The sequence below is a fragment of the Scyliorhinus canicula genome, chromosome 16 (genome assembly GCF_902713615.1).
Source record: "Scyliorhinus canicula chromosome 16, sScyCan1.1, whole genome shotgun sequence".
Taxonomy (NCBI): domain Eukaryota; kingdom Metazoa; phylum Chordata; class Chondrichthyes; order Carcharhiniformes; family Scyliorhinidae; genus Scyliorhinus; species Scyliorhinus canicula.
This window is the reverse complement of record NC_052161.1, coordinates 38,996,115-39,008,473: the sequence shown is the minus strand read 5'-3', so window position 1 is coordinate 39,008,473 and position 12,359 is coordinate 38,996,115. Positions and strand designations below refer to the sequence as shown.

Below are 12,359 nucleotides of genomic sequence, written 5' to 3'. Positions count from 1 at the left end.
TGGAACCAGAAGTAGAGCTGAGTGAGTTTAGGTTTTTATTTGCACTGTTGGGGGATGGAGTGTGTTATTTTTGATCTTGGTGTTTTTTGGTTGGACAATTATGTGGGGATTGTTTGATGTTGGAGTTTGTTTGCATGAGCGGGGGGGGGACGGACGACACAATAGGTGGGAGATTATCTGGCGCCGGGGATGGGGGGCCACCAAGCTAGCTGGGTGAGCTAGCTCTCGGAATTGCAGTGGGGGGTATGCATATGTTTAATTTAGGAAAGGGATTGTGTTACAGGATGTTGTTGGTAGGGGGGTGAATGTTCTGCTGGCGAGTGAGGGACTTGGGCTGAGGGACAGAGAGGAGGGCGGGGGCTGCCTGGGTGGGGATGGACCGGTGGAGGCGCGGATCACGGGCTGGTGGCGGGCCTAAAAAAAGGGGATGACTGATCGGCAGAGGGGGCGGGCAATGAGCCCCCAAATAGGCTGATCAGCTGGAATGTTCGAGGGTTAAATGGGCCATTCAAAAGGGCACGTGTGTTCGCGCATGTTAGGGGATTGAAGACGGACATGGTAATGTTGCAGGAGATGCACCTTAAGATAACGGACCAGATTAGACTGAGGAAAGGCTGGGTCAGTCAGGTGTTTCATTCGGGACGAGATTCAAAGACTAGAGGGGTCGCGATCCTGATAAATAAGCGGGAGGTGTTTGAGGCGGGTAGAATGGTCTCGGATGTGGGTCAGTGGGAAACTGGAGGGGGTGCAGGTGGTATTAGTGAATGTATATGCATCAAATTGGGATGATGTGGAGTTTATAAAGAGGATGCTGGGGAGGATACCTGACCTGGACTTGTACAGGTTGGTCATGGGAGGGGACTTCAATACAGTTATGGACCCGGGCATAGACCGGTCAAGCTCGAAAACGGGCAGGGTGCCAGCAATGGCAAAGGAACAAAGAGGTTTCATGGAGCTGATGGGGGGGTTGGATCCATGGAGGTTCGGGCAGCCGGGGGCGAAGGAGTTCTCCTTCTATTCACACGTGCATAAAGTGTACTCCCGGATTGATTTTTGTATTTTGAGCAGGGCCATTCTGGCTGGGGTAGTGGACACGGGGTATTCGGCGATTACAATCTCAGACCATGCACCGCACTGGGTTGACCTGCAGGTTAGTAAAGACAGTAATCAGCGCACACACTGGAGGTTGGATGTGGGACTTTTGATGGATGAAGGGGTGTGCAAGCGGCTGAAAATGTATTCAGAGCTACCTGCAGGTCAATGACACAGGGGAAACTTCGGCAGCGGTGGTTTGGGAAACACTGAAGGCGGCGGTAAGGGGGGAGCTGATCTCGGTCCGGGCTCATAGGGAGAAGGTTGACAGGGCAGAGACGGACAGACTGGTAAAGGAGATATTACAGATCGATAGGAGCTATGCGGAGACCCCAGAGCAGGGCTCCTGAGGGAACGGCAGAGGCTGTAGGCGGAGTTTAGCTTGTTGACCACAGGGAGGGCGGTAGAACGAGAACAGCTGAAAAAGGCGATGGTGGCGATCATTGAGTATGGAGAGAAGGCCAGCAGAATGCTTGCACAGTAGCTTAGGAAGAGGGAGGCAGCTAGGGAGATAGGGAAAGTAAAGGACGGTGAGGGGAACCTGGTTGGTGATTCGGTAGGAGTGAATAAGGCGTTTAGAGATTTTTATAGCAGGCTGTACAGGTCGGAACCCCCTACGGGGCCCGAGGGGATGAGGCGCTTCTTGGAGGGGCTGAATTTCCCAACGGTGGGTGAAGAGCGGGTAGCAGGGCTGGGGGCCCCAATTGGGCTGGAAGTGATGGTGGAGGGCTTGAAGGCCATGCAGGCGGATAAGGCCCTGGGTCCGGACGGATACCCAGTGGAGTTTATATAAAAGTTCTCAGGGATACTGGGGCCAGTGTTGTTGAGGATACTCAATGAGGCAAGGGAAAGAGGGGTGCTGCCCCCGACAATGTCACAGCAATGATTTTGCTGATTCTTAAGCGGGACAAGAACCCGGAGCTGTGTGGGTCTCCCTGCTGAATGTGGATGCCAAGTTGCTGGCCAAAATCTTGTCCTCCAGGATTGAGGACTGTGTTCCAGACGTTAGTGGGGAGGACCAGACGGGGTTTGTTAAGGGTAGGCAGTTGGTCGCCAATGTAAGAAGGCTGTTAAATGTGATCATGATGCACCCGGAAGGTAGGGAGGTGGAGGTAGTGATCGCAATGGATGCAGAAAAGGCTTTTGATCGGGTAGAATGGGATTATCTGTGGGAGGTAATGGGACGGTTTGGATTTGGGTGGGTCTTTATTGACTGGGTCAAGTTGCTGTGTCAGGCTCCTGTGGCAAGTGTGCGGACGAACAGGACAACTTTGGACTATTTTAGACTGCACCGGGGGGGACGAGACACGGGATGCCCCCTCTCCCCCATAATCACCGTTTGCCCAGGGGAGTGTGGATGGGTGGTTCCGGTATGGTCGGAGAGCGGGGATTGAGAGGATGGGGGGATGTGTTAGTAGAGGGGAACTTTCTGAGTATGGGGGCGCTGGAGGAAATGTTTGAGCTGGCGAGGGGAAACAAATTCAGATATCTGCAGGTGCGGAACTTATTTCGTAAACAGGTGGCAACCTTCCCGCTCCTACTGCTGAGGGGGATTCAGGATAGGGTAATTTCCAAAGGATGGGTAGGGGAGGGGTACGTCTCGGACATCTATAAGGAGCTTATGGGGCCGGAGGAGATGCAGACCGAGGAGCTGAAGCGTAAGTGGGAGGAGGAGCTGGAGGGAGATAGAGGATGGTTTATGGGCAGATGCGTTAGAGTAGAGTCAACGCGTCCGCAACATGTGCCAGGTTCAGCCTCATGCAATTTAAGATTGTGCACCGGGCTCACATGACAGTGGCCCGGATGAGCAGATTCCTTGGGGGTAGAAGACGGTGCACAAAATGCGCGTGGAGGACCCGTGAACCATGTCCACATGTTTTGAACATGTCCAAAGCTTCGGGAGTTTATAGAACATAGAAATTTCAGCGCAGAACGGGCCCTTCGCCTCGATGTTGCGCCGACCCGTGAAACCATCTGAAGCCTATCTGACCTACACTATTCCATTTTCATCCATATGTCTATCCAGTGACCACTTAAATGCCCTTAAATTTGGCGAGTCTACTACTGTTGCAGGGCATGGGCGTTCCACACCCCTACTACTCTCTGAATAAAGAACTGCCTCTGACATCTGTCCTATATCTACCACCCCTCAATTAAAGCTATGTCCCCATCGTGTTGGTCATCATCATCCGAGGAAAAAGGCTCTCACTGTCCACCCTATCTAACCCTCTGACTATCTTATATGTCTCTATTAAGTCACCTCTCAGCCTTCTCCTCCTCTGACAAAAACACCTCAAGTCCCTGAGCCGTTCCTCGTAAGACCTTCCCTCCATACCAAGCAACATCCTAGTAAATCTCCTCTGAAACCCTTTCCAAAGCTTCCACATCCTTCCTATAATGTGGTGACCAGAACTGCACGCAGTACTCCAGGTGCGGCTGCACCAGAGTTTTGTATAGCTGCAGCATGACCTTGTGGCTCCGAAACTCAATCCCCCTACTGATAAAGGCTAGTACACCATATGCCTTCTTAACAGCCCTATTAACCTGGGTGGCAACTTTCAGGGATTTATGTACCTGGATGCCGAGATCTCTCTGTTCATCTACACTACCAAGAATCTTGCCATTAGCCCAGTACTCTGCATTTCTGTTACTCCTTCCAAAGTGAACCACCTCACACTTTTCCGCATTAAACTCCATCTGCCACCTCTCAGCCCAGCTCTGCAGCTCATTTATGTCCCTCTGTAACCTATAACATCCTTCAGCACTATCCACAACTCCACCGACCTTCGTGTCATCTGCAAATTTACTAACCCATCCTTCTACACCCTCTTCCAGGTCATTTATAAAATGACAAACAGCAGTGGCCCCATACAGATCCTTGCGGTACACCACTAGCAACTGAACTCCGATGAACATTTGCCATCACCACCACCCTATGTCTTCTTTCAGCTAGCCAATTACTGATCCAAAACGCTAAATCTCCTTCAATCCCATACTTACGTATTTCTGCAATAGCCTACCGTGGGGAACCTTATCAAACGCCTTACTGAAATCCATATACACCACACCAACTGCTTTACCCTCATCCACCTGTTTGGTCACCTTCTCAAAAAACTCAATAAGGTTTGTGAGGCATGACCTACCCTTCACAAAACCGTGTTGAGTATCGCTAATCAACTTGTTCTTTTCAAGATGATTATAACCCTATCTCTTATAACCTTTTCCAACATTTTACCCACAACCGAAGTAAGGCTCACAGGTCTATATTACCAGGTTGTCTCTACTCCCCTTCTTGAACAAGGGGACAACATTTGCTATCCTCCAGTCTTCCGGCACTATTCCTGTCGACAAAGACGACATAAAGATCAAGGACAAAGGCGCTGCAATCTCCTCCCTGGCTTCCCAGAGAATCCTAGGATAAATCCCATCTGGCCCAGGGGACTTATCTATTTTATACACTTTCCAAAATTGCTAACACCGCCTCCTTGTGAACCTCAATCCCATCTAGCCTGGTCGACTGTACCTGAGTATTCTCCTCGACAACATTGTCTTTCTCCAGTGTAAACACTGACGGAAAATATCCATTTAACACTTCCCCTATCTCCTCTGATTCCACACACAACTTTCCACTACTATCCTTGATTGGCCCTAATCTTACTCTAGTCATTCTTTTGTTCCTGATATACCTATAGAAAGCCTTAGGGTTTTCCTTGATCCTATCCGCCAACGGCTTTTTGTGTCCTCCCCTCGCTCTTCTTAACTCTCCCTTTAGGTCTTTCCTGGCTAACTTGTAACTCTCAAGTGCCCTAACTGAGCCTTCAGGTCTCATCCTAACATAAGCCTTCTTCTTCCTCTTGCCAAGTGCTTCAACTTCCTTAGTAAACCACGGTTCCCTTGCTCGACAACTTCCTCCCTGCCTGACAGGTACATACTTATCAAGGACACGCAGTAGCATTTCCTTGAAAAAGCTCCACATTTCGATTGAACCCATCCCCTACGGTTTCCTTCCCTATCCTATACATCCTAAATCTTGCCGAATAGCATCATAATTGCCTTTCCCCCAGCTATAATTCTTGCCTTGCGGTATATACCTATCCCTGCCCATCGCTAAAGTAAACATAACCGAATTGTGATCACGATCACCAAAGTGATCACCTATATCTAAATCTAACACCTGGCTGGGTTCATTACCCAGTACCAAATCCACAGTGTTAAAAACAAGGGTGGTGTTGGGTGCAGAGGTGGTGATTTTTGTGGTGTCGGAAGATCCTGGAATCCAGGAGGAGAAAGGCAGACGTTCTGGCCTTTGCTTCCCTGGTAGCCTGGAGACGGATACTGTTAGCATGGAGGGACCCAAAGCCCCCGAAGTCGGAGACCTGGCTATCGGACAGATATCTGTTATATATATTGGACAGAGATAGCTTTCTCTGCATGGAGAAAAACAAGTTCACCTTGAGAGGTTCACTGTTAGAGTTCACCTGGAGGTGGCAACCGTTCGTCGACTTCCCTGCGGAAAATTAATCATCAGCAGACGGGGGCGGAGGTGGGGGGGGGAATAGTTTAGGTTAGAGTAGGGGGGTAATAAGGGTGGGACCTGTACGAATGGTAAACGGTTTTTGCACTATGTTTTTTTTTAGTGCACAGGGCACACTTTGTTTTTTTAAAATTTAGATTACCCAATTATTTTTTCCATTTAAGGGGCAATTTAGCATGGCCAATCCCCCTACTCTGCACATTTTTGGGTTGTGGGGGCGAAACCCACGCAGACATGGGGAGAATGTGCAAACTCCACATGGACAGTGACCCAGAGCCGGGATCGAACCTGGGACCTCAGTGCCGTGAGGCGGTTGTGCTAACCACTAGGCCACCGTGCTGCCCGTTTTTGCACTATGTTTATGGTTTCATGTATATTGTCTATTTTGTTGTTGTTTCGATGCCACAAATACCTCAATTAAATGTTTTTTTAAAATGCAGAAGTTGCGAAATGTCAGCTAGACTATGGACCATATGTCGGGATAGGCATGGTGGCACAGAGGTTAGCACTGCTGCCTCACAGCGCCAGCGAGCCAGGTTCAATTCCAGCCTTGGGTGACTCTGTGTGGAGTTTGCATATTCCCCCCCGTGTCTGCATGGGTTTCCGCCAGGTACACCGGTTTCTTCCTACTGTCCAAAGATATGCAGGTTAGGTGGATTGGCCATGCTAAATTGCCCCTTAGTGCCCTAAGATGTGCAGGTTAGCTAGGGTTATGGGAATAGGGAAAGGGAGTGGACCTAGGTAGGGTGCTGTTTCAGAGGGTCGGTGCAGACTTGATGCCCTCCTTCTGCACTGTACGAGTTCTATGACAGAGCAGACCAAGAGATATATTATGCTGAGCGACAATCCAGGTTGAAAGAGCGGAGCAATCATAGGAAATGATATTGGCAGGATGCCAATATTGCCAAGCTCAACATGTACAGGAAAAGAAGGACTGTCCAGTATGAGGAAAATAAAAGCAAGAAGCAAAATAATTTTCACACACGTACTTGGCCAGAAAAAAGCAAAACAAGCCTTTACAGATGGCCACTGGAGAGATATCAGCAGACAAGTTTGATGAAGTGCTATACAGCAGGTTGGTTCAGTCAAGTTTATAAGTGAAAAATGGTTTGTGACTGTTACAAAGATAGCCACAGAGGGGGAGTATCAAGTGGACAAGAAGTGTCGGACAGACACTGGTGCATCATGTAACATAATATCCTTAACAGATCTGTGTGAAGTGGCTCAACATGGCAATCCAAAAATGAGGGGCTGGATTCTCCGCCCCGTCACGCCACATTTCTGCTTCACCCTGCCGGCGTAATGCTCCGCTGTGTCGGCTGGTCAATGGGTTTCCCATTGTGGGGCAGCCCCACGTTGTCAGGAAACGCTGCCGGCAAAACGGAGCATCCCGCCGGCGGAGAATCCAGCCCAAAGCCTTTGAAAGTAAGGTTGATGCTGTATAATGACATGATGCCCATCCCAAGAGGACAACTTAGCCAACAGCCCAATGGAATGGTAAGAGCGAAGACCTAGAAATCAAGGTTATAGATGGGATGCAATTGCCACTCATCTCAGCTGGAACAAGCCTAAAGCTTGGGTTGGTAAGCCTGAGCCTGCCTACTGAGAGAGGGCAACTAAAGACCCTAGAAAGAGGGAAACAAAAGACTCCAGGGGGAAAGAGCAGAAGACCCCAAAGAGAGGGAGACATTATTCAAGTAAACCATCAAGGTGGTTGCCGACCACACCCATGCAATGAAATGCACGCACTAAAGGTAAGTATTCTTCAGAAAAATGTTCACATCAGAGATGAACTGGGAGAGATGAAGGCTAAGATTCGAGTTGAGTCTTTGAAAAAGCATGATAAACTGATGTCTTCAAAGTACCAAGCTGTGCATGATTTGACCAAACAAATTTCAGGGAGAGCACAAAGGTACCAGGAGGAAAGAATGACCCACAATTCCACAGTTAGAAACTAAAGCGGGAGTTGAAAAAACTCAGCCAGATATACAGGCGCAACCGCAAATATATGCGCTCAACCAATGAAGCGGCTCCATCACATCAATCGGGTGGTTGGAGAGAAGATATTTCATTAGCTGTACTGAGTGTGGAACAACCAGCAAACCCTATTTTCCGTGAGTCTTCAACAACTGCATTGGAACAACAGCAGTCACCAAGGCAAAAAGGGCCAGAAAAAAAATTGTCTCGACAAAGAACATCATCCAGAAGATTTCAATGTACAGGTGTTCCATTAAGATACCTGAATGCTTCAAAGACTATGGGTGGAATTTTCCCTTCTTGTTGCAGCAGGCGGAAAAGCGGTATTGAAGCTGGTGGCCCCAGTGGAGGCTTTCTCCTCCCTATTAGCAAATTTTTAAAAATCCAAAGGGAGGATACTACAACGTCAGAGCCCACACCGCCTGCAAATTCATTTTTTTAAAGGCCACCCCAGCACATGAAAGCAAAAATAGAACTGCACCCCCATTCAACAAACCTCCTGGACACTGTCCCCAGCACTGCCAGACATGGCCCTCTCCTCCTGAGCGATGCACTCACCCAAGCTCCTCTGATGGGTCTGCCCATCAGGTGCAAGCCATGGGAGACCAGTTGTAATTCACATTGGTGTTCCTAATGCCAGCATGAATTGGATAATGTAACTGGGGATGGCGGGGGGGGGGGGGGGGGGGTTGTGTTGTGTGTGTGTGTGTGAGAGAGAGAGATTGAAATTTATTCTAATGGGGTTCCCAATGTTGAACTTTGGAAATCCCATGACGTTACTGGCAGGGGGCAGGGACAAATGCGACAGGACTTCCCACCGATGTATAACGCGATTTTAACCTCTCCGAAGATTTTGCTTTCCTGTCTCCATTCAAGCCTGATGCGAACGGGAGTTCAAAACCTCGGCCGATGTATGCAATAAATGTGCAGAGACTGACTTGTAGACCAAACAGTTGTTAATGCATGAGAAGAGTGGGTACAGGATCATGAATGTAAATGTGTCTTTTGTTTGCATGGAAAAAGGTATCTTTCCACCTTTAAATTCGACATGCAAATAACTTGGTTGTTCAAGCTTTATATCGTTCAAAAGAAATACATTTTTTGAGGACTATACATTTTCAAATTCAACAAAGTGAACAATTTCTTGTGGAATATTGTAATTCCATTTATATGTGTTTTCATTCTTTTTAACAATGTTCAGTGCTGTTCATTTTAGTGTCGTTCACTTATAGTCACATGTAACTAATTGGAATCCAAATGGGGAATTTCTAAATGACTAATAGATGCTTCATTGGGCATACTTGTATACTTTCACCTTTTTTTATTATTGATAAATAATAGAACAAGAGCAGAATATTATTTGTGAGTGTTGTATATCCTTGGTTATTGAATGGTGATTGCAATTATTTGGTTTTTTTAAATAATGTTTTATTAAAGATTTCATATTTAACAAACACCATCTGAACTTCACAACAAATATGAAAATTGTTCAAACATGGTGCGAGTGTGTTAACAACATAAGAAATAAGATATGTAGAAAAACGCATACCAAAGGCAAAGGCTACAACCAAAAACCACCAGACCCTGCCTCCCCTTACCAACAGCTGATAGTAATTAACTAAATATGCACATGATATACATTTACCTGTGTTGTGCAAGTATAGGTAAGATATTGGCCGCGATCTTACGGCCACGCTGCGTCGGAAAATCAGCTCGCCGCAATGTGGCCGTTGAAAGCTGAGGAACCCCGCTCTCTGGATCTACCCGGCTCACAACGCCTCGAGGGATTAAGCGCAATCTCGCAAGAAATTGCAAGCTGAATCCCGCCCACAGTGGGATTCAACCACTTTGCCTGAGACCTCAGGCAAGCGGCGTTTGCGGGTCCCTACAAACGGGGACCAGACGGAACGGCACTCGTGGGGGTCTCCAAGGGAATTGGAAGCCCACAGCTGCATGCCCTTTGGGCAGGGTGGTGCCCTGGCACTGCTGGTGCCACCAGGTACTCTGGCAGTGTCACTCTGACAGTGCCAGCCTGACACCTTAGCAGTACCACCTGGGTGCCAGTCTGGCACTGTCAAGGTGCCCAGGTGGCACTGCCAACAAGCATGGGCACTGCCAGGGTTCCCGGTTTCCACTGCCAAGATGCCAAGCTAGCATTCTGTACACGTGCGATCGGGCCGGGGTTGCACTGTGTGGGTGTTGGGAGGTGCGAGGGGGCCCCCATATTGCTTTTGGGCATTTAAAAATGACATCCCGATCTCTCGCTACAATGGCAGGTGTGGCGAGCGAGCTCCCCATTGTAAAAGAAAACAGGGCTATGTGTGGCCTTGGCCACTCGTTCCCTGTTCAGGCCCCTTATTCAAAGCGAATGCCGTAAATAGTTATGTGTTTCTCGGCACTGCGAGTGCTAGGAAACACGCGGCTAAATGCGTTCGCTAGGGGATTTTGTTCCTTTTGGGAAGATCATGCCCAGTTTTCTCCTAAAGTTAGCACATGTGACTAAAATTGTGCCTCCTGTTATACAGAATTGTTACACGACAATGTACAAAGACAGATATTAACTTTATAAATTACATAAGATATAAGTGAGATTCAGTGCCGAAAATGCTCAGGAAGCATAATAAAATTTGAGATATTTATTACAATAGTAGTCTGAATAGCCTGAATAATAATTGGCTTATATAGTGGTGAAATTCACAGTAGACGTATTGTACCATCATTTTGTAATAGTCATTTAAGTTGTATTTCCTGTGTTCTGTACATATGAATTTATTACAGATCTATTCATTTTGCAATAGAAATATTTTCATTATGCAGTCCGAGAAAATGTTATTACTGTGAAAATAACTGGTTTTGTGGAAAGCACTGTAAGGCAGAGATTGGTTTGTGATTGTAAATTTAATGCATGAAGTGGCAAGCACTGCCATGTTTAGCATAAGCAATTAATTCTATAGTAATACAATTTCATCCTAATCTGCATGTAGCTTTCACACCCTGAAGTTTATGGTGGTCTGATATTTACCAGTCCCAGAGCTGTTGATGCTGTGATGTTATGTTTGGGTGAAAAGGCTATCAGTGAAGGTAAGTGAGTTATTAACTTGTATCTGTAATTTCGAATATCTTTAAGTTATTTTGAAACATTGCCTTTCACAAATGAAATTTTACAAATGTAAATCATGTTCAAATTGCATGTTTTTTTTCAGTACCGCATACTTTCTTAGGTGTGCTTTACCTTATTTTGTTAGCTCATAATCAACTTCCTATGAATACATAATTCATCATTCCACCCAGCCAAGCTATGTGAAACAGCAAAAGCATAATTAAAAAGCCAGGAAATTCTACTCCTGAAATAGTTTTTGGTTTAAATCCCAAATGCTCCAGCTATTTCACTTTTAAAATATCTATTTTACTCCCTACCTATCAGCATTGTGGGACCACCTTCACTGCATGGATTGCAGGAACCCACAAAAAGTCCTCTTCACCACCTTCGCAAGGACAACAAAGGATATGCAAGAAATGCTGATCTTGCCAGCAGTGGTCAAATTCAAAACATGGATACAATCATAGGGTGTTACAGCACAGAAGGAGACCATTCAACCCATTGTGCCTATGCCAACTCTTCGAAAGAGGTAGCTAGTTAGTCCCCCATTACAGTCTTGCCCATTAGCCCTATCATTTTTTTTCTTCAAGTATATCCAGTTCTCTTTAAAGTTACTATTGAACATGCTTTCACCACCTTTTCAGGAATCATGACAACTTGCTGAATAATAAGAAATATCCTCTGGTTCTTTCCCAATCACCTTAAGTCTGTTGGCCCTGTTTACTGACCCTTCTGCCACTGGAAACAGTTTCTCCTTATTTAGTCTATCAATCCTGCTCATAATTTTTTAAAAAATAATATTTTTATTAAGGTATTTGAACATTTTTAGAACATTAATAAAAACAATAACATCCACATGGCAAAATGAACATTTCCCCCCAGCCCAATCTTCACACACCTCAACCAAACAACAACAATCCACCCCCACCTTGGAACATTGTATCTGCTAAAATTTTCATTTTCCCCGAGAAAGTCGACGAACGGCTGCCATCTCCGGGAGAATCCTTACATTGACCCTCTTAAGGTGAGCTTTATTTTCTTAAGACTGAGAAACCCAGCCATGTCACTAACCCAGGTCTCTACACTCGGGGGCTTCGAGTCCCTCCACATTAATAAGATCTGTCTCGGGGCTACCAGGGAGGCAAAGGCCAGAACGTCGGCCTCTTTTGCCCCATGAATTCTCGGATCTTCCGCCACTCCAAAGATCGCTACCTCCGGACTGGGCACCACCCGTGTTTTTAGCATCGTGGACATTGCTTTAGCAAAACCCTGCCAAAACCCTCTAAGTTTCGGGCATGCCCAAAACATGTGAACATGATTTGCTGGGCTTCCCGCCCATCTCGCACACCTATCCTCTGCCCCGAAAAACCTGCTCATCCTAGCCCCTGTCATGTGTGCCCGGTGGACAGGGCAGCACGGTGGCAGAGTGGTTAGCATTGCTGCCTCATGGCGCTGAGGTCCCAGGTTCGATCCCGGCTCTGGTTCACTGTCTGTGTGGAGTTTGCACATTCTCCCTATGTTTGCATGGGTTTTGCCCCCACAACCCAAAGATGCGCAGGCTAGGTGGATTGGCCACGCTAAATTGGCCCTTAATTGGAAAAAATGAATTGGGTACACTAAATTTATTTATTTTAATTGTGTGCCCGGTGGACTACC

At 46.8% G+C, this 12,359-nt stretch overlaps 1 protein-coding gene across 6 annotated transcripts in view; it reads left to right on the top strand.

Moving 5' to 3' along the window:
- The window catches only part of uros (uroporphyrinogen III synthase), a 62,325-nt gene that overhangs the window by 7,774 nt on the left and 42,192 nt on the right, over nucleotides 1-12,359 (top strand). For all 6 annotated transcript variants that reach the window (XM_038773753.1, XM_038773757.1, XM_038773755.1 and 3 more), the window contains exon 4: nucleotides 10,588-10,684. In XM_038773753.1, the coding sequence (XP_038629681.1) occupies nucleotides 10,588-10,684 (97 nt within the window). The remainder of the gene's footprint in view (nucleotides 1-10,587; nucleotides 10,685-12,359) is intronic.